Source organism: Solea solea, chromosome 8 (assembly GCF_958295425.1).
Source record: "Solea solea chromosome 8, fSolSol10.1, whole genome shotgun sequence".
Taxonomy (NCBI): Eukaryota; Metazoa; Chordata; class Actinopteri; order Pleuronectiformes; family Soleidae; genus Solea; species Solea solea.
In genome coordinates, this window is record NC_081141.1 from 4126826 (window position 1) to 4154623 (window position 27798).

The 27798-nt window shown below is 41.5% G+C and overlaps 3 protein-coding genes across 6 annotated transcripts; 1 reads left to right on the forward strand and 2 right to left on the reverse strand.

The window, feature by feature from the left end:
* Positions 1-4334: 4334 nt before the first annotated feature.
* LOC131464391 (purpurin-like) lies at positions 4335-5758 on the forward strand. Its single transcript, XM_058636844.1, has 6 exons — positions 4335-4472; positions 4585-4699; positions 4789-4925; positions 5014-5126; positions 5216-5428; positions 5507-5758. Exons 2-6 carry the CDS (start codon positions 4586-4588, stop codon positions 5515-5517), a joined length of 588 nt encoding a protein of 195 aa, XP_058492827.1. The 5' UTR covers positions 4335-4472; position 4585; the 3' UTR covers positions 5518-5758.
* Positions 5759-6344: 586 nt separating this feature from the next.
* On the reverse strand, positions 6345-13134 carry idua (alpha-L-iduronidase). 2 transcript variants are annotated; one of them, XM_058636843.1, is made up of 15 exons: positions 13000-13134; positions 12700-12906; positions 12260-12400; positions 11348-11430; positions 11095-11202; positions 10881-10976; positions 10570-10772; positions 9912-10091; positions 9300-9516; positions 8135-8344; positions 7922-8043; positions 7084-7209; positions 6899-6975; positions 6626-6726; positions 6345-6531 (listed from the first exon to the last, which is right to left on the reverse strand). In XM_058636843.1, the coding sequence occupies exons 2-15, from the start codon at positions 12876-12878 to the stop codon at positions 6431-6433; spliced, it is 1944 nt and encodes a 647-aa protein (XP_058492826.1). In that variant the 5' UTR covers positions 12879-12906; positions 13000-13134; the 3' UTR covers positions 6345-6430. The 2 variants fall into 2 exon arrangements, with proteins under 2 accessions (XP_058492826.1, XP_058492825.1); XM_058636842.1 differs by having other exon boundaries at positions 12700-13134.
* An 833-nt stretch (positions 13135-13967) lies between these two features.
* On the reverse strand, positions 13968-27761 carry LOC131464389 (poly [ADP-ribose] polymerase tankyrase-1-like). 3 transcript variants are annotated; one of them, XM_058636838.1, is made up of 28 exons: positions 27211-27761; positions 25546-25770; positions 25276-25371; positions 24899-24935; positions 24629-24704; positions 23381-23401; positions 21943-22037; positions 21792-21858; positions 21221-21407; positions 20870-20991; positions 20680-20771; positions 20487-20565; positions 20198-20369; positions 19996-20075; positions 19601-19746; positions 19337-19502; positions 19032-19251; positions 18604-18713; positions 18217-18405; positions 17635-17881; positions 17454-17536; positions 16783-16903; positions 16573-16670; positions 16330-16404; positions 16042-16147; positions 15761-15947; positions 15187-15343; positions 13968-15094 (listed from the first exon to the last, which is right to left on the reverse strand). In XM_058636838.1, exons 1-28 carry the CDS (start codon positions 27662-27664, stop codon positions 15008-15010), a joined length of 3795 nt encoding a protein of 1264 aa, XP_058492821.1. In that variant the 5' UTR covers positions 27665-27761; the 3' UTR covers positions 13968-15007. The 3 variants fall into 3 exon arrangements, with proteins under 3 accessions (XP_058492821.1, XP_058492822.1, XP_058492823.1); XM_058636839.1 differs by lacking the exon at positions 23381-23401; XM_058636840.1 differs by lacking the exon at positions 18217-18405.
* Between the last annotated feature and the right edge of the window lie 37 nt (positions 27762-27798).

A 27798-nucleotide genomic window follows, 5' to 3' on the forward strand; every position in this document is an offset into this window, starting at 1 on the left:
TCATATGTCCTAATACATTTTTAAATTGAAAACTAAGCATTTGCAAAAAAAAACCAAAAAACTAATACAAACTAAAACATATCAATATATTAATAATATTATCAACAATAATTAGTTTGGTTTGTTTTAGGTAGTTTTATTTCATATCAAATGTAGAAAAAAATATGAATAGCACTTCATAAACGTAAACTTAGTAGACGAAATAATTAATCCGCGTTTAGCCTGCAAGGACAACAAAGTCCAAAAGATGGCAGTATCCAAATCATGAGCCCACTGGCTGCTATACCACAACAGAGAAGAAGAAGAAGAAGAAGAAGCCACGCCTCTCCTCCTCCCGTCGTCCTCTGCGTTCATAAAGTCACCTCTGCTGCTGTTAGCAGTTCGTCTCTAGTTTGTTAAAACCATGGCTCCTCCGGTTGCAGTGTCACCTTTGATAAAGGTTTGTGTTTTTTTTGGTGTAGTGTGAAAAAGTTACTGCTTGTATTTCACCGCAAAAATCTCTGCTGCAGCCGCATTTTAAGTCTCGCTGCTACCCAGAGCACGCTAACATGCTAATCAGCAGCTAACTGCATGTTATTGGTTCAGTAGCTGCTGCAGTCAAATGAATCACTGCTGTTTTTGATAATATAATAACACATGACATGCATTTATTTATGTGTATTGCAACAAATAATGACGTAAACTGTCATTGACTTTGTTAGAAGCTATGGAGCTAAGCTAATCACAGAAAGCGCGTCAGTTGCTACTTGTAAATATCACAAATGTCATTGATCTTTGAGCGAGATATATAATATAATATAATATAATATTATATATATATATATATATATATATATATATATATATATATATATATATATATATATATATACACTGTAGAAATAATCAGATTAATAAATAACACAACACTAATTAACTGTTCTTAAAATACAAGCTCTTAAATGTCGGGATCTGATTAAGTTTAAAACGGCACAAATAATAATCAAAGCAAGAAATAATTTACTCCCAAATAAAAAAAAGACATTGTTTTCAGAGAGACAAGGTCGATATAATTTAAACTTTAAAAATGCAGTATGCCAGGAGAACATAAAAGTGCATGTGCTTCAATTTCGTGGGTTAAATTATGGAACAGTCTTCCTGATGAATTAAATTAGTTTAAAAGAATATAAATAAATATAAGGATGAATAACAGCAGTTCAGTCAGGATGATGTTGGAAAAGCAATCTGTATTCTTGTGTTCTGAGAACATTAAAAAGTTTGTATTAAATGCTGTAAATATGTAGATATTTAGTGATGGATTAAACCGACACCTTTTCAAACGTGACATGTAAATGTGTTGTCATTGTAAATGTTGCACATGTGTTTGAAATAATATATCTATCTGTTCTGTCGTGCCAAGAATTGTAAACGATTACTTCAGCTGTAAAATGTGTGTTTGTTGACCTGAGTGATTCTTGCTGCGGCAGTCCTGTGACTCTGTTGGATGTGTATTTGTTTCAGTCTCACATCTGAATATACATGATTTTCACAATGTATGTAATGTACGTTTCTTTTATTACAGACAGCCAGGTATTCGGCTCTGCTTGTTGGCATCCTCTACGGCAAAAGCAGATATGGTGCGTCACCATACATGTCTTTTACAAGAACAATCCACTGTATTGTTCCTTCTTTACAATACATTTGGGCTGCAACAATTAATTGATTATTAACCAATTACTAAGTTTATCGTCAACTATTTTAATTATCGGTCAGTCGGTTTGAGTGATTTCTTTTTTTCTCTGGTTTTTCACCTTCTTAAATTTGAATATTTTCCTGGTTTCGAAATCATTAAAATAATTTAGTTTGTGGACAAAACGAGACATTTGAGATCATCATTATGAGTTTTGAAAAAACACTGATCAACGCTTTTCAAAGTTTTTCTGACATTTTAGTACTTGATTAATCAAGAAAATAATTTTCGGATTAAACGATTATTACAATTGTTTGTTGCAGCCCCACAATAATTATTAAACTGTGATCCAGGGCTTATTACAAAGTAAAGACACTTAAAATTCCTTTTTCTTAATTTACTTAGACCACCTGAAGCCTATTGCTGCTGAGGAGAAGAGGATTGAAGAGGAGGAGAAGAAAGCCCGTGAGGAGAGGGAGCGTATTGCCAAGGAGCTAGCAGAGGGTATTCCTTCAAGCTTATATAAATATTAGTTTCCAGTTTACACATACAGAATTATCACTGTCTCCAGTGTAGAATACTTTTTTCATCCAACTGCATTGTAATATGATATTTCATATACTAATTTCATATGTTTAACGTTTCTCCTTTTATAGCAAATGAAGACACCATTCTGAAGTAGAGCATGTGAGGAGGACGTCCATGTACATGTGCAATTTCCAACGTCTTTCCTCCTTTTTTCCCGGAGTAACAATGACAAAGTCGCCACCAGTCGGAGACTCCTGCGCTGTAAATTAGTTTGCTGTTAAAATTAATAAAACACGTTGAATCACTAGTTAAAGCTCTTACATTCAGAATTGTACCCTGCAAATTCAGCCGCATAAGTTATTTTCCATTTTGTAACGGAGCAATGTCATTAATACAGATATTACCGATCACTAGTAGTGTCTGTCTTCATTTACTCACACGTTACCTTTTGTCAAATACGATGAAGTCATAAAGGGTGTAATGCAAAAATGACTCATTCTAAGCCATTTTTCATTTGTCTGAACAAGAAAAGCAAATTATTTTGAAATGGCAGGTCACATTTTGTGACTTATTGTAAAGCTAGATGAATTTGCAAAATGTACAACCTCACTAAGATATAAACCATCAATATCTAAATAGTTGGATGGATAAAGCACTGTATACCTTCACTTGAAATATCTCTTCTTTTATATTCCTGATAGTTTTGTGATGGATAATAATGAAATTAGACATATATTTTGATGGACAAAAATCCAGAATTAGACACAGCCATGACACTGCGGTTATTTACACTGCATTAAGTCATTTTCAGGTTTAGAGATAATCTGTTTAATGACGATATAGTGGAGGATAAAGTAGTAGAAGGAGGGGAAAAAAACAAACTGGCTGGAGATTTAAATAAGAACGTTTGACTGTGCCTGTTCAACTTCAGCTCCACATGTCTTCTGTCAGGTTGATGTTTATGAGCAGCTCTGGATGTCAGAGCACTGAGGCTAAACTTAATGTCCTCACGACGGGTTGTTGTTATTATTAGTGCAACAAGAATACCAGGGCTGACCAAAATATAAGGACTTACTGGCAAGCATTCACCTTACCTCACATTTACTGGAGTTAAAAACAAAAATATCACCACAGACGGGTGACGGGAACCCGTTCGAGGTGAAAGGGATTACTGTGATCTACTTACATCGGTTTATCCTTTTTTAAGTACACTACAAAAACAGAAAAAAACATTGCTGAGCTTATGATGATTAAATAACATTTTTTAAATCGACTGAATTGGTTCAAAAATGTTTGCCTCTTCATCCATCAGCATTCCAGTTAAGAAACAGTTTGACTGTAAATTCACTATATTTTTTTCCCAACTTAAATTATATTTTGTAATATATTTATAAATCCCCATAGAATTAAAGTGACAGGTGCAGCAAAAACCCAAAGAAGTTCCACAAAACTGAAGATTTTAGACTCATTGATACGTGGCATCAAAAGGGAAAACAGACACTCAAAAGAGGTGAAGGTCATACTTGGTGTTTTGATGATGATGATCACATGTTCCAAACGTCCTTAAACACACCACATCTGCTTGTTTCCTGTATGTTAAACTCAGGACTATAAGATGAAGCTCTGTCTGCATCATCAGTGTTAACTGAGTGAATGGCACCAAACAGGAACACATGAGTTTCTGCTGACATAAAAACATGAGTCAGTGCTTTTCTTCAAGCTGTTTTATCATTGAACTTGTAGTTTTCTACATCGATCAAACTACTGGATAAACCCAACTTACTTAAACTCAATCAGTGATCATTTGCCTCAAAGGGCTTAACATAAAAAAAACAGTCCTGCTAGTAAAAAGCAGAACAGGACCAGAAATGTGTAGTTTGTTGTTTGAAATGTGCCTAATCTGAATATGGACAAGTAAAATCACTTTGATTATTTTAAATCACTTTAATTCACCCTTTTTACACAACCCTCCCTCAGGTCTGACTTGACAGATGCCCAAAATACACCCGTTTACTCTTAACCCCAGTGGATTGTGTACTGTACATCACTGAAAACAATTACATAAACCACACACACACTGCTAAATGTGCGGCTTAAAACAGGGTTTTGGTTAACTGGATTAGTGGTAGATTAAAAGTCTGCATTTAGGTTCATGAAGTACAAAAAAAAAATCCTGTCTGTGCATGGAGTATATAAGACGGACTCACCTCAACCGAGACAGACACTGAAACATCTCCGCACTGAAGACCTCCTGCAGCTTTGCGCCACACTTCAGGTAAGGAGACGCAGCTGGTCACGTTAGAGACGAGATGTCACAGTAATGTTCTGGTTTCCTCAAACAACAACAAATGTAAATTAAAAAAATTGACATTTTGGTTTTCATCTAGAATGGATTTCCAAGTCCTTGCCGTGGTGACGTTGTTCCTGGCCTGTGTTGAGCAGAGCGTGGCCTCATGCGTGGTGGACAGCTTCACAGTCAAAGAGGACTTTGACCCACAGAGAGTGAGCACACGTGCTTTTCCTTTACAGACACTTAGGGAGCCAGCTAAGCTGTCCAACAATTAACGTCATGTTTCTATTTGTCACAACAGTACGCAGGAAAGTGGTACGCTCTGCAGAAGAAAGACCCCGAGGGTTTGTTCCTGCAGGACAACATCTCTGCTGAATACACTGTTGGAGATGATGGTGCCATGGTGGCCTCCTCCAAAGGAAGAGTCACTCTCTTTGGGTTGGTGATTTGTCATATTTAGAATGTGATATATTAAATACAATAATAGATCATACATGTACAGTATATATGTATGTTTGTGATCCAGGTTCTGGGTTGTGTGCGCTGACATGGCTGCTCAGTACACGGTGCCTGACCCCAGCTCCCCCGGCAAGATGTTCATGAACTACCAGGGTCTGGCCAGCTACCTGTCCAGCGGCGGTGAGCCTCCTCAGTTACAGTTACAGTGTGTACAAACTCTCTCTCTCTCGTCTCAGCTCACACTAACTTCCTGCTCTCTGCTTTCTCAGGCGACAACTACTGGATCATTGACACGGACTATGACAACTACGCCATCACCTATGCCTGCCGCACCGTGAAAGAGGATGGAAGCTGCGACGATGGCTACGCGCTGGTCTTCTCCCGGAGCCCCCGCGGCCTCCCCCCTGCCATCCAGAGAGTCGTGCGCCAAAAGCAGGAGGAAATCTGCATGGCCGGACAGTTCCAGCCCGTGCTGCAGACCGGTATGTGCTCAGTCTGTCACGTTCTAAACACTCATGACGTGTTCACTCATCTAATAATAGTTCTTCTCTTCTGAACAGGAGCTTGCTAAATTGAGGTTGTCGAGAAGCTCTTCATTTCAGTGGACTGAAAGCCCAAGACGCTCAAGGTGGAGAGAGACATATTTATGATTTGACATGTTCTAACTGCATCTTAGGAATCCAATGCATCGCCAAGCCAAATTTGAATCAATGCTGCCAAATCTAAGGAAAAATATAATCGGAACTTGGCTGTAACATCTGAAAAGTGTCATTATTCTTCGATGGTGACAATAAACTTTGTAAAGAAACAAACTGCTGTCCTTGTCTTTGTAAAACAACAGTTTATGTAGTGTGTTATTAATTACTATTTTAACCCTGTATTGAACAAATATGTGCTTATATATTAACTATAAAACCTAGTTATTTAAAGAAATAATGCATCTTTTGTCACGACACTGTGAACAACCGCTCCTTTCAACGTTTGTTTCCCCTTTTAATTTGTTTCTATTTTATATGGCCAACCACACATTTCAAAATGAACATTAAAAGTTTACAATTCCGCCAAAGCTGAGGTTAGAATGTTTCGATTATGATGGGATGTGATGGGGAATCTTCACAAGCCAAAACATATGGAAGAGCATCAGAAATTGATGTGTTTTCGAGCTGGTAACGTTTGATGATGATGATTATCTAACACAATACCGCTCTTGTATATAATTATATTATCCAATTACATTCCTAAACTCAAATAATAATTAAAATATATGATGCCTCTCTTGTGTCAAACAGAGCATCAGCGTCAACGATAAATGTTTGCTCATAATGGGACTGCGGAGATGATGAGACTAACTTAATCACAAATGACCCGTTCTGAATAACAAACAGCGCAGTGTGCACATTCATCTCTATAAAATGTATTTACATTGTACAAAACAGGTCATAAAAAACAATATTAATGTGAATACAATCAGACGTGACTCTGGGCTAGTGCTGCTCTGAATACTTCTCTGGCAGGGAATACGGTCCAGGCTTTCCCCAGTAATCCACAGCTCGGACTCTGTACACACCATCGACGTCTTCATCCACTACACGACACAAAAACGGTACAACGTGTTATTTTAATGGCTGGACAGAGGTGTCCACACTTTATTTATTATTCAATTCCCCAGTTCCTCTCACCTGGTGAGTGGACGTATGACGTAAAAATGACGTCTCGTGTGTTTATCCTGCTGAATGTTTCACAGTCTGTGGAAAACTCTACTTCAAATGTCTTGACACATCTGCAAATACAAAGACTAAATATTCAGTGCATTTCACAAGACAGGGATTAAATCTCCTGGTTTTATAATCCACAATTATAATGTCTGCAGAAGAAGCAGTTTCTACTTTCCTGTACAGTTTCCTGCGTCGACAACAACATAAACATGAAAAGAACCGTTTGTGTGCACCTACTTGGAATCAACGCAGTGGTCAGACCAGATAATCAGGACTTGGCCTTTGGTGATCCCGATGAAACGTAATCCATTAACCTGATCCAATATAGAGAGATGGATATGTACCATGTCAAAAAACTTCCCAAATTCTCACTTTAGAAAGAACAATAGCTGGTACACTTGTTTTTGTGCTGTGGTCCTGACCTGGTCTGGCACAGCTTTGGGCAGGGCACAAACATGGACGAGGAGAACAGAGGGAACAGGCAGTTTGGCTCTGATAGACAGTGTGTCTCCTGCAGGAACATCCCAGGGTCCATCAACGAGAGGCTCCTGACAGTAATAATGACAGCAGACATACAATATAATGTCTCCTACATTTAGAGAAGAAAAGCTAATATATATATATATATATATATACTAATATATGCACCCCATTAGTGGCACCTCCTTTTTGCTCAGCACTTGCACTTAAGCACTTTCAGTGACGGTCCCTGAGAATTATTGATTTGCTGGACTGCTGTATCTCCTGTCTGCACAAACATTTTACGCTTGCGTACTCATAAAGAAACCTTTAACCTTGAGATACTGTGGGGCTTCAGAAACGCTTGATCTAAAAGGGATTTTCACACACGACCGTCTCCAGAGTTTACAGAGAACTGACTTAAGAAAAGACAAATATCCAGTGAGCAACACACCAGAGGTAAGAGGAGAATGGATAGACTAGTTCAAGATGACAGACAGCTCAAATAAATAAATAAATAAATAAATAAATAAGTAAGTAATTAATTAATTAATTAATTAATTAATAAGCTCAAATTCTAACAAGAAACAGTTGCTCAAATAACCATGCCTTACAACCATCATCTACAGCAGCAGAAAGCCTCTGCATCTGACCTTAACTGGGAACAGCCAGGCCTGCCATCCTTTGCCTCTACATTATTGGACCAGGTCCTGATACTTGGTGGCTCTCCTCTCTGATGCCAGTGAGTGTATATTTGTGTCATTTTAAATTCTTCTGACATGACTCAGGTCTACGGTTTACCTGTGCTCTCCTGAGCCGTCTGAAGTGTTGGGCTGTGGGGTAGTCGGGGCTGCCCATGCTCTTCCACAGCTGGTATGGACTGCTTACATTGTTGTCCATGTAATATGTGACATACATGAGACCTGGACACAGAACAGACAGGAGAGTACATGCAACTACTCATGAGCAGAAAGAACTGAAGGCCTGTTGGGTGTTCTGTTGTTCTGAACTCACTCCTCTGTGTGGCCAGTCCCGTCAGTGAGATGGTGACATCATCAGCGTCGGTGGAGCTGCTGTTGTCGTCGCTGTTGTAGACGAGTGCCGTCGCCTGCCAGCTGTCTGAGCCGCCGGACATCACGGGCGTGTGGCTGCTGGCGAGAACTCCCACTGTGCCGCTGTCGGTTCCTGCGACATTCAGCACCTGAGCCAGGACCTGAGTCTCTCCTTCAGGATAAATCATTGTATACAGTACAGAGGTTTGAGGATATTTAGTAAGGCAGGGACAAATCAAAGCATCAGGAATCATTGAGCTTTAGCCGTATGGTATATATCTGATACTGATATCTATTTACTTATTTTCTTTAAACAGAAAATGAATATGGCAAAGAGAATTTAACTTTTGAATCTTTAGTGTTATATGCATTAACAGCATACTGCATCTTTAACTAACTAAACAGTTTTTTGGAGACTATTCGTCAATTTACTGAATCTTTAAAATTCACTATATTTAGTATAATAAAATAGTGATGTCATGACCCTTATTCACCGCCCGATCACTGACGTCTGCAGAAAGATCTGTTCTTGTGTTACCGAGGTTGAGATTAAAACACCAGGGAAACTTAAACTCTATCTATCTGCTAGCGTGCTATAATTTTAGCTAGTAAGCAACAAATTTTAATAAACAAACATAAACAAAAAGCTATCTATCCATCTGCTAGCATGCTATCATTTTAGCTAGTAAGCAACATAATTTAATAAACAAAAAGAAAACTATCTATCTATTTATCTGCTAGCATGTGATCATTTTAGCTAGTAACCTAACATAATTTAATAAACAAACATAAACAAAAAGAAAGATATCTACCTGCTAGCATGCTATCATTTTAGCTAGCAAGCTAACATAATTAAATAAACAAACAAAAAGCTTATCTATCTATCTGTCTTTTCATATGTGCTATGGAAATAAATTTGGATTGGATAGGAAATAAAAATGTGTGTTATTCTTACACGGGGCTATTAGTGAACGACATAATCTGTGCATTGATTTCTGATTTAAACATCGTTGAGCTTTGACATTGCGGCTATAACTTATTACTTATTATTGTGGCTTGAATTTATTGCTCCATCACGAATCAACGACACTGTGGTCCATATTAAACCGTGGAGGTTGGAGGTTCACCTAGCAGAGCCAGCAGGCCCATGACAGTGAGGACGGGCTTCCTAATGAGCTGCACGTGAGGAGGCTGCGTGTTGTTGACCTGGAAGCGAGCGGTCAGTGTGCGCTGCGTGAAGGGGTGCGGGTGGTAGCTGAGAAAAGCGTTGTCGTTGCTCAGCAGGGTGTAGTTGATGGTGCTGTTGGGGTTGGTGAGCAGCAGCTCCTGGTGCTGGTTTATCACCTGTTTAAAGGGAAAAACATTTTGTATGAAATAATGGATTCTGGACTAATTTGAAGCTGCTGAGCATAACTTTATTTGCGATTTTTGTTATTATTCTGCTTCTGTTTTGTTTTAGTAAACACAGTGTTGCTGTGTCCTTAATCTGCAAACACGCAATACTATCAGACCTGACCGAGGGAGTAAAATTCACTGTAAAACTGTGTTTTCAGTCATGGTCTGTCAGTCATGGTCTTTACTAGTGCAATGTTGCTGTGTGCAGTGCTATACTAAGAAACACACAGAGCAGAAAGGCTTCATAAACTCATTTGACAATGGTCAAATGGTTGAATGTTAGAGATATTTGTTGATATTTAAAAGTTACACATACAGTTTTAATTCTGAATGTTGGTCCTCACCTTCACTACCATGGCAGCATAGGTCACATCAGCTCTCCACTCCTGAGGTTTGGACCAGCCAACCAGAGGATCCGCCTCGTCATTGTAAACAGGGAGGTTGCGGAAGCGCGGGAAATGCTCCTGGATCTCCCTCATCGTCTCGATCTCCTGCTGCAGGATGGGCAGGGAATATCCTCCTCCCTGGGGGACAGAGACAGTCAGTCAACTTCCAAAGACTGCATCTGTTTTAGAAAATAATTCAATTAATAAGTTAACAAGTGCAATTAAAAGTATAATTTTCAATCATTCAGGTCACAAATTGTTGCTTTGTTGTATGCTTTAACAGCTTCCATTCTTCTTTGAAGATTATCCTCAAGATTTTGAAGTGCTTCTGTGTGAACATTGATGTTGGACGAGGAGGTCTGGCTCACGATCTCTGTTCCAGTTCATCCCAAAGAATGTATTCAATACTTTTGTCCATATAGTGCATCTGTCCCTATAATTACCACTTTCTCCACAGGTCAAACGTGCACTTTGGACAACTTGGACACATACGGTGCTCTTTTGTCGTCTTATAACAATGACAGTAGAAACTTTTAACAGGCAGGGTAATAACATCACTATCCCCATGCTTGTTTAATTTGATCAGGAATATGCTGTGTCCAGATTAAAAGCCCACCTTCTTGTGAAGGGCGATGAAGTCAATCCTGACCCCAGTCTCTCCAGTGAAGTAGTTGGTGCCGTTGTAGCAGTGCTGCAACATGGCCCAGCAGTACGGCGAGTGTGGGGGGGAGTGACAGGAGTCTCCTGGACCCCCAAACCTGAGGAGAGTGCTGGCAGCGCGCAGACCCTCAGAACAGGCATCGTAATAGTTTAGAAATCCTAAAGAAAAGACTGCTCATGAGCACTGCAGCGGTGTCAAGTTTCAACTCTGTTGTGAAACATAGACTTTTACTATGATTTGGAAAAATGTGTGTTTTTTTTTTTTACCTTGAATGGACACGGTGACATTATCAAAATCGTGGTTGTTGGGCTCATTCCATGTTTCAAAGTTCCACTGAGAAACACTTCCCAGGCCATATTTATCTGTTTTTAATCAACATCAAAATCAACAGAGAACGTTTAACAATGTTTAAATAATCAAATAAAAAGTATTTAAATGATAAAATGTTCAAAACAATGGCACTCTCCTCCACACACTCACCAATGTACCTCTTGGCGATGAGATAAACCAGATTCCTCCACTCGACCACTTGTGATTTTTTCTCAAAGTCAGTGAAGTAGTTTGAGACGCTGCCCATCAGTTCAAAACCTAAAAACAACAGGAGTGAATCAAACACTAAAGACAATAAATCAGCTCCAACCTGAAACCAGAGGAAAACATTACGACGAGTACGATTTATGACTTTAAATACACATCATAAATGATTAATATAGGATATTTTCACAGCTCGTACCTGGTTGGAGTCCGTTCATCCACAAGAGTTCTATCAGCTGGTCCAGTTTAGTGAAGTTGTACTGAGGTTGTCCTTTAATATCTCTACAACAAAATCAGAAAGCTGGGATTTAAAACAAAACAAAACTGCACGGCCGTGACTTGAACACAGCGAGCTGCAGCTATGGATTCAAAAATGCAGCACATTACCAAATCTAAAAAGCCTCACCACCCCCCTCTCAAAAACGTCTAAACCAGAAGAGAAGAAAATAAGGGGCTGAAGTGGAGATGCATTAAAAAACCAGAGAAGACTTTGAACTGATTCTACCTCTCTCATACATGTCGTTGCTGGGTATTTAACATATATAATGTTTTTACAGTTGTTTATCATCAAGCTGTCCCCTCTCATTATGTGACAACAGGGTTCCCACACGTTGACAGCAATTTCAAGGACTTTTCAAGAACTTAGGCCTAGTCTACGTACATCAAGCAACGCAGGGCATGAAACAGTAGGTGGCGTTGTGACAAACAAGGGAGACGTTTACCTAAATATTAACTTGCACTTTCCTTAAGTAACACTAAAGGTCACTGTTGTACATATTTTACATATACAGTACAGTGCAACAGTCTCAGGGCAGCACCAGCCGTGTTGTTTTTACGTCTACCACATTCTGTGATTATTGGCAAGTGGATTTGTGGGATGTGACTGAAAGTTGGTCCTAATGGGCAATATTTGCACCAGATATTTTATCAATATTAAATATTAGAACAAACACTGTTTTCTTTTTTGTTGTTATTTCAAAACTGCATACATGCTTTCTGTATTTTCTGGGTGTCTTCAAATTGATTGGTTGAGAAATAATTAAACTGAAAGGTCCACGTGAAGAGTAGAAGAGTGGTCATTACAGTTGTCTCTTTTTGTTAGTTCCCTTACCGTGCAGTGACCAGCTCCAACATCCAGTGGATCCTGACTTGCTGGATTCCTCCATGGGGGACGGAGCCCACGTAGGCCAGGTTCATCTGCTGATCAACGCTCAGGTCAAACAGGTGAGCCTGGGTGTGAGGGAGAGGAGGACTGCACAGAGACAACAACTGTGTGTTAAACTTTGTGATGAAAATGGATGTCTGAATTCTCATGATGTTGGAAAAGACATTAAATTGCAATTGCAGTGGTTTATCAGCTGGAGCAGGGATCTACTTTCCAGAGAATTCCTCAAAGAGCAACCAGGATGCCGGCTAAATCTCAAAATATTTAAATTTTGGATGAATCACAGTTGTCAAAATTGGCCCACTTTCATTACTAAAGTGCAGTAATATCACTGGCTCACTGCTGTGTGTCCTGCTGGAGGACTGAATGAATATTATTTGACCCACCAGAACCCAGTGCTTCTCCAGAAGTGTCGCAGATCTCCCACTGGTGTCCCCACATCAGCTGTGATCACATACGACGCACCGGACGCTCCTGCGACGTGAAGCACTAAAGCTAAGAAAGTTTGCCACAGCATGTCTGCTGCAGCAACTGCAACTCCCTCCCGCTCTCTGTGGCGTTTCATTCACTGGCCATGAAGACACATGTTGAGGCTAAACGTAACCGCGGAAAAATGTCAACACTTAAAATACAGTTCACCCAAAACAAACAAAAAATGCTCTACAACAACTTTTACTCATCCCTACTTCCAGTGACCATGATGCCAGTGAGTCAGCTGACAGTGATGACGTATATTACGCGCGACACTACTGTAGTCTTGGGCCGTTTCTCAATACAGTACAAGTACAACTGGAGTACATACTCGCCAAGTACACTAGTACACAAGTACGGTCATTGCAATTGGAACAGTAGTTTACGTCCTTGTTCTACTGTCATGTGAATGGCGGGTGGCGCCAAGCATTTAAGCCTCATTACCGCCACCTACCGAGTGTTGATAAATGAACAAGTGAAATACTTTATTTGTATATTCTAAAATAATAATTTAAAATATTAATTAACTTTTTTTAATTCTAAATGACCAATTACTTGCCTTAAATGACCTCAGAACTGCGTTCCGGGAAACGGAATTGTATGAGTTTTCACAGGTTTTTATGCGTTTTCCCTGCCGATATGTTCTGGCGAAATGCATTCTGGGATATGTGGCTTTCATGCATACTTGGTAAAATGGTGTACTTGCTGCTCGCGAACTTGTGAATTGGAAGAGTACTTGGACTGAGGCTGGTGACGTATAAAGTACGGGAGTACACACGTACAAAGAAGGATGTATACTGATTAACAGCCTCCTTCCACAGCAGTTTTCAGAATACGGGACTTTAATCTGCTTTGATTTACTCACAGCTACAACTGTGTGATGCATGTAGTTTAAGCAACAAATTAACCCAACATACTAACACGTAACACAGTTCATGTTTTCACGGTTTTTATACTAAGCAAGAAAAGTATTCGAGTGTCTTGCTTGAAACTTTGCATTCAATGTTTTTGTATGTTATGCTTTCAACGGTATATAACTGAGGAAGAGCACCTGCAACAAATGAGGAAAAGAAAAATCCATGTAATACATCACATCTTATGAATAGAGATAACAAACCGTGCCACAAACAAGCACAGTGACATTTTAAACACTTAAAAAGAAGAAACTGATTTAAAAAACAAGGAGCTATTAATGGGACATTTATTAAAAAAAAAGTTGGGGAGAATCAAAGGGCATGAACACAAAGAAAAATTCAGATGTCATTTACAGTTGAACTCAATGACACTGTTTAACAGCAACAGTTATACACATCCATTTACACAACCTGTACAAATATTTTTCCCGCAAATTTGCAATTTAAATTCAAAATAACTTAAATAGGTTTTCTATGTAAAAGTGCAAATCCTTGCGCGTTGGATGTCTATAAGACCATGGCGACAGCTCTACGGCTTGAAGTACTGACGTATGTAACATCTTTAATGAACAGCATCCGCAGCTACTGATCACATGTCCTTTTTCATACGAATCAATTATGGCAATAAAATGATCTCAACTCTTGTGATTTGACAGCGAGCACCTTCTTAACTGAACGTGTCCAACCCTGAATAAAACCAGCAGAACATGCCAGATTTCACTTTAGTGTGTTGTAGTGTTCTTGGGGCAAAGGTCAGCCTTTCAGCACAGCAACAATATACCATTACCTGTTTAGTAGTGTTATAGTTTAGCATTAAAAAAAAAAAATCACAGTTACTGGAGGCCATACTGTACATGATAAACCCAGATACAGTGGGGCAGTAGTAGTCTGTAGCAACAAGAGTGTGTGTGTGTGTGTGAGAGGATGATTCTCCAGTCACAAGGCATGAAACAACAATGAGTGAAGAAGAAACTGTTAATGCTGATACTTCAAAGTCTTGACAAGCATCCTTCAGATTGGTGGGGGAGGGGGAGGGGGAGGGAACTAACCCACACGCACTTTTGGGCCTTACATGCTTCTGTAGTAATAACATGCAGCTGATGGCAAAAAAAAAAGTGTCATCACCACGAGTAGGAGAATATTATACAGCATATCTGCTCATGAAACACTGGTCACCATGGCTTCTACAAGAGACTGGAAATGTGTTTGGTAAATAAAAGATGTATAGGCATTTGCAATACAAAGGAGGAAAATAACAGGCATCAAGTCCTTTTTCTGTGTGTGTGTGAGTGTGAGACACGTTGGGTGACTACGACTTCTGCTCGGCTCCTGCAGCCGTCTGAGCAGCGCTCTCTGGTTTAAGGATCTGGTAGGTGATGAGGTACTCTGGGAAGGCCTGAAACAAAGACATGACACATCATGAGCCTCACATGTATTTTCGTTATTATGGGATTACGTAAGATTTCGGGCTGAGAAGTTGTGCTTTACCTGCTCTCCTCTGTAGATGACGTACTCAGCGTAGGCTAAGCCGTTAACACTGGGCCGCCCGATGACTGAGTGATGTCCCGGAGGAGCGTGGGCCATCTTCATGGCACTGAACTGCAGGAAGGATTTCCCCAGGGTCACTCGGCAGAACAGCATTTGCCTGTTGACGGTTGAGGAGAGAGAGTGAGAAAAGAATAGACAGAAACAGCAGCGTTACAACCAAAGCATCAATCAATGGTGTGATTTAGTGGGAAATTAGATTAAAACTTAAGAACTTTAGATTAAATACATTTTATTAAATGTTGCATTAAACAAATTATCTTCATACAATTGTTAGATTCTGTGGAGATGCCTCAAGTTTAAACTGAAAAGACACATTTGACTGTTTGTAGATATGTTAAATCCATTATTATAATAATGAGGGTTAGAAAACCGCCTCCCTTATAGCTGATTTTTAGATTTATATGTATTTTTATCTACTATCCATTTTTGTCTGGGTACACACGATTGAATTTGCACTGTATCTATTTTTTAATCTGTCCTTTTTGTGTCTTTTTACAGTTTGAGTCAAAGTTACCTGTGGCACAGGTAACAGGAGCGGTCTTTGTGTGTCGGGCAGCCCGTGCCTCCACCGATGCCGTAGACGTACTGGTTGCTCTTTGAGGAATTCTCCGCAAAGTAGATCCCTGCTCCAAACATCCCTCCTATGTAGGCATGGCGCTCATCGAAGCCTTTGTGGATGATGGCGTTGATGAACGGAGAACCTGAAGGCAGAGGAGAAGAAATAGACGCCTGTCAAATACCTACAGTGAGCAATTTATAATATTTCAAGAACATGGCCTGTGTGTGTGTTGTTACCGTGAAACAACATCCGCTCGTTGTGGTGGTTGTGGTTCTCGTCGGCGATCTCTTTCTGCCGGTGTGTGTAGCGTTCCCTCAGCTTCTTATTTACCACCTTCTGAATCTGTGGGCCCCAATATGACACATCAAACGAGATGCCGAGTGTTACGCTTGCTTTGTTACCCTCAGTACATGAGGTCACACGCGTGATCACTCTTCATTCAAACAGTTTCTATAAAATATGTTCAGTGATCGGTGGATTATGAAAACAGACAGAGGAAGTGGAATGAGACTCTTGGTTCTGACCTTGATGATGTTGTATCTGCTGAACACACCGCCAGCGTTGCCTCCGTCTCTGTGCTCTCGGATGGTGCTCTGCATCTAAGTGATGCAACAAAAACACCATGATACCATCAGGCACGTTGTTAGGAGCAATCAACCACCGGTCTATCAAGTTTTACTATCTACTGCCCGCAGCTAAAACCACACTATAAATAATACTAATGCTATAACTATACTATGATGCTAATTCATTAAGTCAGGCCTCACCTCCTCCTCCACAGACTGGTACTCCTTGTCATCGGGGGCGAGGTCTATCAGGATGGTGCCCTGGTTGGCACAGTGGAATGTCAGGTATGGGTTGCCACCTGAAAATCAAAAAAGCAGTCAAAAATAAAACTTCCTCTCCTTGTGTTTGAAAAGCAAGTGGTCATAAAACGAGAATAGAAAACAAATAATAATCCAGGATCGCATCCTGACCTTGTTGGCCGCCCAGCAGCCTCTCAACACCCTTGATGAGCTTGTGTCGGTGGCCGTAGGCGTTAATTCCGATCTCCTTCAGCTCCTCGTGACCCATATCAGCCAACACATCCAGGGTGATCTAGAAGATGGAAATAATGAAACAGGTTGAGTGTGTGTTATGATCAAAAATACAATCAACTGAAGTGTGCTGTTTGTCTGTTTGCTCCAATTATCAGCAATATTTTATTTGAGAAGACACCATAGTTATTCTGGTCTATATAATCTTCCACAAATTTATTAGAAATTCATCTCAATGTCTGACAACCAGCAGAGAGTTAGTCTCAACCCGCTGCATTCAAAATAAGTCTAATTGGAGGAGATAGACATCAAAGCACTAACATGAGGTGATTCATGCCTTAACTTCAGAACAATAACAATTAAAAGTCTGTTGGATATAAATCACTTTCAAACGAGTTAACACAAAGTTGGTTTGCCGCCTATATGCTGCTGCTGTATACACACAAAGGCTCCTTCAGTCAGGTCTGATATTATGGACAGACGCAGCATAAGAATAATATTTACATCATTTCTGTCCTAGAAGACTAAACCGAGGCAGAAAAATAACACCAACAACAAAACATTAAGCACTGCAGTTTTAATTATATTAAAAGATTTTTGAGACCGCTCACCTGCTCCCTCTCAAAGATGTCCCTCAGGTGCTCCAGGCCCAGGCTCTTCATGAACTGACTAATGTTCATGTCCAACATTGTCACTATGAAAATGAATGAAAAGTGAGCCACGAAGACAATGATACGACACATTCTGTGTTTACACGTGTTGTCGTTTCTATTCCAAGTGCAACACACTTACTTTCCCCTTCCTTGCGGTCACTGCCCGTGGCTCCATCTGCCACGCCGGAGGAGCTGGCAGCCGCAGAAGCCGCCAGCTCGGTGAGCGGCCCGGCCAGGTTGTCTATGCTGCTGGCGGCCGACAGACAGGATGGCGTGGAGGCAGGGGAGATGACGGAGGCGCTGACCACCGTGGCCTGGGGCTTAAAGCAGCTGGGCAGGGCATCTGGTGGCATGGCGTCCATCAGCAAGGCCCGGATATCGTCAGCCTGTCAAGCAATAAAACAAGGACCCAAGGTTGACCTCATCTGTAATGCAAATTAGTGGACTGCATGTGCGTTTGCAAAGGTATTGGAATTTCTGAGGGTCACTGAATGCATCACATAGCTGTCCCTCTGAACTCTGAGTAAATATAGACATTGTTCCATAATTTGTGCTAGCCAGTAGCAACCATGCTTTTTAAGTCTCCATGCAGAGCCGTGACGTGTCTCCACATGACAGACAGAAGCAGAGTAGGCGTCAGGCACAATTGTAGCCAGTGTCCAGCCAAAATGATGAATTGGACAATTTTTAATATTCCTATACTGCTGATAGAGGCTGTTACCGTGGCCAGGTCAAGAGCCGTCTGGCCCTCTTGGTTCTTCATGGTGGGGTCGGCTCCATGAGCCAGCAGCAGTGCACAGAGCTGCGTGCGACCCTTCTGTGCTGCCTCGTGGAGAGGAGTGAATGCCCATTTGTCTGTAGCATTCACACAAGTATTGTACTTGATCAAAAGGGCTGCAATGTCCACATGCTGTGAAGAGGACAGGACACAGAGAACATGGTTTTTTTTTCTTCAACCTCAGAACCAAATTTAAATGAAAACAACTGAAGCTGAAGATGACATCTTTAACAATGGTGCGATTCGGACATGCTGCGGTCTGTACATCAGAGGCCGCGTGATCTGAATTTGATGTAGTGAAGTATTCGTGTTCATGCTGTTGACACTGACCCCGTAAGACGCAGCATTATGCAGAGGGATCAGGCCGCCTTTGTCCTGGGCATTGACATCAGCCCCATGCTCCAGCAGATACTCTGCCACCTCAAGGTTGTTGTAGCCAGCTGAAACAAACGCAACATAAAAGCATGAAAATTCTGCACAAGGAGCATTGAGCATTTTAATTCTAAAGCAAATGCTCTTTGCTTTATCAGGTTATCTTATTTATTTCAAAACATGTTTGTTTGTCTGACTGTTTTTGCCTCTGGTATCTCAAAGCGCAAAGCATATCAAAAATAAAAGCAAGAAACATCCAAAGTACAAACAACATCAAAGAAACTGTTAAAAACTATCAAAAACCTTTCATCAGAGTGTGTTCAGACTTCAGTTTGGTACAAAGATGGAAAACTCGGTCACACATTAGAGCAGCTAGTCGTGATTACCTGCAAGGTGGAGTGGCGTGGAGTTGCGTCCCTGCGTGTCTCTGCAGTTGATATTTTCAGGGGAGCAGAGTTTCTGGACTCGGGCAAGGCAGCCCTTCTTGGCAGCGTCCAGCAGGGCGGCGTCACCTCGCAGCAGGTCCTGGATATCGGTGTCTCCGTCTTTCACCATATCCAGTGGCATGTTGCCGTCACGGTTCTTCTTGGAAGGGTCTGCTCCGTGCTGAACCGGTCAAACAGTTAATTATCGTACACTCACAAATCACTCAAAAAACAACACTTTTGACAGAAAAGTAACAGGTCCTTACTTTGAGCAGCAGTTTGCAGATCTCGTATTTGCCTTTGGCAGCAGCTTCATGAAGTGGGGTGAACTTCCACAGGTCGGCCACATTGACTGAAGCTCCATGTCTGACTAGCAGCTCAGCCACTTCATAGTGACCATAGGAGCATGCATTGTGGAGAGGGACCAGGCCACTGGAGGAGGAGGAAAAAAAAACAGTCACATTTTTAACATGAAGAGGACGGAATGTCTTTCAATTCTCACATTTCAAGATGGTAGACGAAGAACTCACCCCTTGTCTTTGGCGTGGACATCAGCCCCGTGGTGCAACAGGTATTCAACCACGGCCACTCGATTGTAACCAGCAGCAAAGTGAAGAGGAGTGGAGTGGCGGCCCTCCAAGTCCCGGCAGTTTACGTTCTGAGGGGTGCAAAGTTGCTGCCGTGCACAGAGACAATGAGACAAATGAGCAAATCAACCGAGCAGTAATTGAACAGCTTTACGAGATAATTAGAACGGGGGCCTCGACATTAATTTTTAATCTGCTGCAACTGGTGTAAAAATAAGACTCGAGTGAGAAATAATGATTCTATTACAATCTTGTGAAAGTAGCTTTGCTGCCAATGTTGGCAAGTGAAAATATTCTCTGAATAAATGAAACAACTGCCTAAAACACAGTGGACTTACCTGCACTGTGTCCAGGTCTCCTGCTTTGGCTGCCTCAAGAAATCTGTAGTCCACATCAGAATTACGTGTGGGAACATTTTCTGAACAAAGAAAAAAAAAAAAAGAAATTGATTAAGCAACAGGAAATTTCATAGGTTCATTCTTACACTTAACAAAATTGAACCATGTTTAAAAAAAAAAAAGGTACACTGGCTTTGATTACCATTCAGAATCTGTTGTACGGCTTCATTGCCCATCTGAGCGGCGGTAAATCCCTGCAGAGATACGATGGAGGGGTCGGCACCGTAGCTCAGCAGCAGCTTACAGGTCTGGATGTGACCAGCGAGTGCAGCTCTGTGAAGAGCCGTCTGACCGAGTGTGTCCACAGCATTTACCTGAAATCAGAGAACACATTTTTACATACGGTAACCAGAGAGGGTTCCTGGAACACCTGGATCTCCACAAGAAGCTGGCTGCACTAAACAAATGTGGATCAAAGTAAACAAACAAACCTTTGCTCCGTGTTTCTGCAGCACCTCAAGTATGTCGTTGTGGGCTCTCTCGGCAGCAACGTGCAAGGGAGTCATGAAACTGGAAAACATAACAGACAGGAAATCACTTTTCCATAATCTAGGCCAGTTCTGTTTTGATAGGCGTCTTTTTTGTTTTTGCCCTTAACGCAAAATCTAAGAGCACCAAACTCACTCTTTGTTCTTCTCATTGATGTTGGCACCTTTACGCAACAACAACTCTGTCACCTGCTTCCTCTTTGGGTGAGGGGAAGCCACGGCACAGTGCTGAAAGAAATCAACATTAGTTTACTGTACTGTCAAAGACCACGTGGTGTTAAATGAACGACTGGCAAGACTTTTACTTTGCACAAGACCGTTCTTACCAAAGCTGTCTCGTTGGTCTGAGGATGTTTGAAGCTGATTATCTCCAGAGCAAGCGTCTTCTTCACTTTGGCCATGTCTGCCTCCCGAGCTGCCTGCAGTAGTGAGTGACCTTTGAACTCGTCTGCATAAAAGAAATCAAGAAAACGAAGTTTGAGTGATGTCTACGTGTGTGAGCGCATTTTGTCAAGACGACAAGATTCGACAGTTGCAAACAATACAGGATCAACACGATAAAAACAAAATAACGGTTACATTGATTTTGACTTGTAAAAAGGATGAAGCAGATCATATTCAACAGCCGTTGCTCATACATTCATCTTGTGTGTAGGTGTGTGGTGAGGAGAACTTACAGGTGAGCCGTTCTTTGAGCTCCGGGGTGGGGGCCATGTCCACAGCGCTCTTGCTGTGGCAGTTGAGCAGGGTGGGATCGGCCCCGTGGCTCAGCAGCAGGGAACAGACCTCCACTCTGTTCTTGGACGCGGCCTCGTGAAGAGGAGTGAACTGCCACAAATCCATGGCGTTCACACAAGCTCCATGCTGCACAGAGAGAGCAGCACGTCAATCATATCATATTATATCATATTATAAGATGGCAGGTTTTATTCTTTTATTAATTTAAATTTCCTGGTTTAGATGGTAAAGCTGGGTAATGTCTACTACCCTACCATGCTCAGAAAACTTCAATATATAAATCCTTCCCCCACTGAAGCACAGTTTATATAAAATTATAATGTAAATACAATGAAACAGCAGCCATTAAATGAACGTGACTCGCATGCTGCCTGATCTCCAGCCTCGCACCGTTCAGAAAGGAAGAGGATTCATTTCAAAATCCCACACTAACCCATTGAAGACAAGATCCATTTATCTACAATGAAGAAATGGAAAGCACATTCCCTTTTATACTGAGACTGTTCTTACTTTCAACAGAAGCTCGGTGACCTCAAAGTGACCATAGGAGCAAGCATTGTGAAGAGGAACCAGGCCCCTGGAGGGACAAGAAAGCCAATGTTAATGTCAATAAAACTGGCGGAACAAAGAGTTTGTTCTTCACGTGTCCTCGAGGTCTCACCCTTTGTCCTTGGCATGAACATCGGCTCCGTGCTGGAGAAGGAGCTGAACAATGCGGACCCGGTTATAGCCAGCAGCCAGGTGGAGGGGCGTTGACTGGAAAAAATAAGCGATTGTTAGTATACACAGATCTCTAGGTACTTTAGGGTGAGCTGCCGTCGCTGGCCATGGGAGCAAGCGGCTGATTAGAGCCAAAAGCAAAGTGCTGTGGCAGGCTAGGCTCTGTAAGTTGCAGATCGATGGAAGATATGATGCAAGGTCGATGGATTGTGGGCAAATTCAGCAAAGAAAAAAAGAAGAATCTGTTCATATTATGTAAAGTAAATAACAAAAAGCTAATTTTACTCTTCTGCCTCAACTTCGAGATTTTTCCATGGCCAATTCAAAATGGTGGGGAAAAAATTATGGTTAGGATACAATAGCCTGTTCAATTCTGAATATAGTTAGTTAAATCCTTGTAAATGAAATGCTCACTTCTGATTGACAATTTAATCTGCATGTAAATTGTGTAAGTGGAAAGACCTGCTAACGTGCTATAGAACCACAACCGTAATAGGATGCAAAAGGTATAACAAAAAGGTTAAGTGTCAGAAAGCATATCTGCAAGCCGTTAAAAGATAAATGTTAGTCGAGCAAAGCTGCAAAATTCATTAAAAAATAAATGTTTCCATTCAAAATTCTAGGTCAGGTTAAGCTCATAATCAAAAGGAGGGACATCGGTCATCTCAGTTTGCATGCAATGATATGACTAAAACCCAGAAGGTCAACTGTTAGATCTCAAGCCACAGTGATTACATTAAATGGATCATGGAGGCAACGTGGGATGACTCGAGCAATCAAAAAGCAGTCAGAAGTCATTACCATAAAGGGTAGCATAGCATGAGAATGACAGGTGAAATACAGTCCATTCATTAAGGCACAACAACAACAACGGGTCCAACGGGGAACAAGGAGACACAAAACTCACAGACACACATTTTCAAGATTGGCCTGACAAAAATGCAGAGGGGCAGGCCATCAGGCATGCATGAGTGAGTGATCGTCATAAAAACCAGAAAGCAAATCAGAAACTGACAGAAGAGCAGGTGACTGAGAGGTGAAGAAGTGTGGGTGAGTGTGCGGGAGAGGACAGACGCTGAAAAAAAAGCAGGCAGTGGACATTTTGAGCTCCTCTCCAGAAAATCCAAAAAAAAGACGACTCTCCACCATGACACCAACCCAACTCGCTCACCAAGTCTCACACACGCGCACACACACACAGAGGAGCGTCGGGGGAAGATAAATGAGTGACCCCGTACACCGAGGTCCATGATGTGCAATTAACAAGTGACAGCCGGTTTATTGATAAAACAACACAATGAGTTAAAAGGAAAACAAACAAACGAAAAGATCACAACAACAGTGCATCAATCAAGTGGCCGTTATCAAGGTTAACTTACCAGCATTTTTTGGGATGTTGACTGATCGACAAATGTTGCCAGAGTCACACGGAAAACAAAATGAAACAAAAATTACAAAATGACAGTATCTTTAAAACAGCAATTCTTTCCTCCCTCTCCTAAGTCTCAGACACACAGGCTCTAGATATAATCACTGTTTGATCCTTCAAATGTGGTGCTTGAAATTCAATGTGACTCAAGGCCAGAGAGGGTTAATAGCTGGAGGGTGACTGTGACTTCTGCGGCTCGGTTTTTCACGAAGGCTAAGTGAAAAGGCAAATAAGGTTAATGGCACCCAGACTAATCTTCACTGGTCGAGACCAAGCGAAGTCTGAATCTACTGCAACAAAAGAAGGACATTGGCAATAATTAAACTCCTGTTGAAGAAAATGTGTTAATGCTGTATTTCAGGCGACGCTGAAATACGGTTAAGCGGTTTGGGACAATGGGTTTTTAATGGCACGATGGTGCTACTTCCAAAAACAGTAGGAAAAGGTAATTTTGCCAGATAAGACAGAAAATGCCTTGCATTCTGAGAACAGTAATGCATGACGAATAAAAAAAAAAAAAAAAACAGGGGGAAAGGGACACAAATCCTGCATCTGACTCTGACGAAAAAACATTCCTACACCAAAATGAGCTGCAGAAGATACATTTTAAGTGCTTCTATATAAAAAGGAAATCTGTTGTTTCGTCACCTGCCAGACAATCATATCATATCATGGCCTCATATCAACAGAGCCTTTGTTCATGGAGTGAAACACTAGAAATTACATTGAAATGAGATGCAAAACAAATGTAAACTACTTTAAAATACAACGACTGGAGACTCGTCTTCTGATCTTTGGGGCTGGTGTCGCCAAATAGATAACAAATAGCTTCGCTCCAGCACCTGGCATGAAAAAGTTATCACGGGGAAGAGGAGAACAGATGCTCCTCTCTATACAGCTGATCCAAACATGATTAACCAAACCACTTGGCTGTGAATAAAGGAATGGTCTGTCTAATTTAGCTCCAGAAAGGAAGAAAAAATCCCATTCCACACACGCCGTTAAGAGATCTTATGCGGTTAATGAGTCTTATTAACAGCTTTCCACTGAATCCACTTTGCATCTGCGCCACACAAAAGGATTCAGCAATAAACAGACTTACTCACAATACGTGTGCTATTTTTTTAAAAAATGTAGTACTATGTGTGGTTACTGATGTGTCCGCTCTAACGTGGTGCGGTATAAGTGGCTCGTTTACCTTGCGGCCATCACTGGCATGACAGTTGACATTTAATGGAGTTAGCAGAGCCATCAGCTTTTCCTCATTTCCACTCCTGTAATTACAATGAGAAGACTGGTGTCACTACGCGTTTCAGACGATAAGAACAAAATACCACAAATATGTATGTATAAAACAATAGCAGCCAGGATAAACTGCTACATTTAATCTTCTTATATCATATTTTAGCCATAAACAGCTGAGAATGACTTGCAAACATTAGCATTTAACGGTCAGTCTGATAGTCACCTTGCTGCTTCCAGAAGTTCATCTTTCTTGTATTCACCTGAGTACAAAAATAAACAAGATTGGAGCAAGGCAGGCTAAATATTCATGTTAACACGTGACGCAAACTGTTACTGGATCGCTGCTCATGTTTGTTCGATAAATGGAAGCACTCTCGTTTGTAGCAATCTTTTAACGCCAGGCTACAACCACAAGTGTGAGCCTTCACACTTCTGATGCAGTACAATAATGGTTCACTGGTGTCGGGAAGGAATCCTGTGTACTTTCTTGTGAGTGAATGTAGAGCTCAGAGCAGTAATTACAACGTTACAAATATGCGGTTATATTGGCTAAATGACTCAAATGAAAATGTGACAGATAAACCCCCTGAAGGGACTGACCAGTGAGAACAGCTTTGGCTGACGGATCAGCTAGATCCAAAGCTGATTTGCCATCGGTGTTGCGGATATTTGGATCAGCTCCATGCTGGAGTAACACTGGGTGAAAGAGATGTCGATAAAAATACATTAGAAAGACAGGAAACCAGTCAGTAAAAAAACAGGTTGCTTTTAAAGAACATTAGCTAAAATTGAATTGATAAATCTCAAAAACCACGTCGGACAGATCTATAGAATTGTCCGTGCTTGCACATAATCAGCAGGGATCCTTACCAATGCACACATCTATCTTTCCCTTGATGGCAGCCTCATGTAACGGTGTGTAGTTCCAGTTGTCTCTGGCGTTGGGGTCTGCACCATGACACAGGAGGAGGCTGACAACTTCTGCGTGTCCAAAAGAGCAGGCATTATGCAGTGGAATAAGTCCTCCATCATCCCTGGCATGAACATTGGCCCCTGTCTGCAAAAGGTGCTCCACCACATCTTTCCTTCCAAAACCTGAAACAGGATTCAAACGTAGTCAAATTTAGTTAGACGCTGGGAGAAGTGAATATACCATTGGCTATACCATTGGCTGTACAATCTAAAATGGTTACAAAATAAACAATATATTCAAAGTCTCTAGGGTTTCCAGAGAACTTTCCGTTCAAGAGAAAATATTGATTGTGGCCTCGGTTTCTAGTTCTTAGCTGACAAGTTAAAAACCTAGAAGCATATCGGCTTCAGCAGTCCAAACCGTGTGCCACCTCTCGTCTCCTAAGAACAGAAATATGAGGCTACAATTTGCAGGGGCTCATCAAAATTGGCCATGTCCCAATTTCTCCTTCGATCTTCTTATGGTCGGGTCAGAATTTGGTGTAAACCACAGGAAAGCACAGCCCCACTGCATTTTGTTTTAATGGTTCAGGCTGGTGGTTTCAGCGTTTTGTTTTTATTGGCACATTTTTTGCCTCTCGGAACCAATTGAGCACCATTTACCCAATTATTGTTGCCGCTCATGCCCATTCCTTTACTGCAGTGTAGCCATCTAATGATGGATACTTCCAGCAGGATAATGTGCCATGTTGCAAAGCTCAAATAATCTCAAACTGGTTTCTTTGTCATGACAATCAGTTCATTTTACTCAAATGACCTCCAGAGTCACCAGATCTCAATCCAAATGAGCATCACTGGGCTCAGGTAGATTTGCATGTGCAGCTGACAGACCAACATGGACCACAATCTCTGAGAAATGCTTTCTGCACCTGGCTGGATCTATGCCGTCGTGAATGGGCCCTTTGCATAGCAGCCATTTTGACAAGTTTTAGCAGGGAAAAAAAGCACAGGTGTAACTTATCACAGTGACAATGCCTATGTTTCGTTCAAGCAGAAAGATTTGTTTATTTACAACTGTCAAAATGGCTGCTGTGCAAGGGGCTCTTTAGGCTATAGAGAAGGCAAAAGGGAGTCCAGCCTGTACCAAGCAGAACCTAATAAAGTGGCAGGTGAGTGTAAATATTCAACTTTAGAGAAATAAACCTACGATACAGTATCATTATGCACAAGCCTCACAGCTACCGTTTAATGACAACATAGTGGGCATTCAGCAGAGCCTAATCTAACGCAACCTGGATACGCTGCATTTTACGCTATAATTACACATGAACTGACGTCTTCGTTTGGCTAAGCTAAAGCAGGGAAGCCTTATTATATGGGATAAATTCGGTGAATATTGATGATAACTGTCCGATGACGAAACAACTAACTGCTTATCTCAACCAGACTATTTAATTGGGAGGCGATAAACCGTGTTTACAACATGTAAAAGCAAGAATGACAGGATAAGACCGAGTCCGTCAACCAAAACACAACAACGTAGCTAATTAACTACGTCACCGACTAAGCTACAAAAACAATGGTTTTTTTTTTTTTTTTATCATTAGCTTAGCTCTTCGTTACCCGCAGCGAAATGAAGGGGAGTTGATTTTCGACCAGCCATGTCCTTCGCATTCACGTTTACGGAATCCACCAGTCTTTTCACTCTGGAAACATCTCCGTTACGACAGGCCTCGAACAGCTCCCTGAATGCCCCGCCGATGCCACTGCTACCGTCCGTGGGACTAGAGGCTCCGGAGCCGGGGCTCGAGATGCTGCTGCCGCCGCCAGAGGTTGTCGTAGTGGAGCTCGCACTGCTCGCCAGGACAGGGGCTGGTAGGTCCGGGGAGGCCAGAGCCATCTCGATCCCTCCACTACATTCCCTCTCAATCTCCGGGCTTCCGACGGCCGACGAGAGCAGAGTCGCAGGCGGAGAGGCCGGAGGTGGGCCCGAAAGAGAGCCGTTTCTTGGTGGCGATTGTAATGCACTCTGCTGCTGCTGTTGCTGCTGCTGCGAGGAGCGACGAGACACCGCCATTACAGCAGCTCTCAGGCGACAACAAGAGCTGCTCCTCCTTTCCGGTGAAAGTGGTCGTGTTTCCTGTCTTGATTTACTCTCATTGTGGAAAATGCCTCGACGTCCTTGCCTGTGGCAAGACGTTTTAACATTTT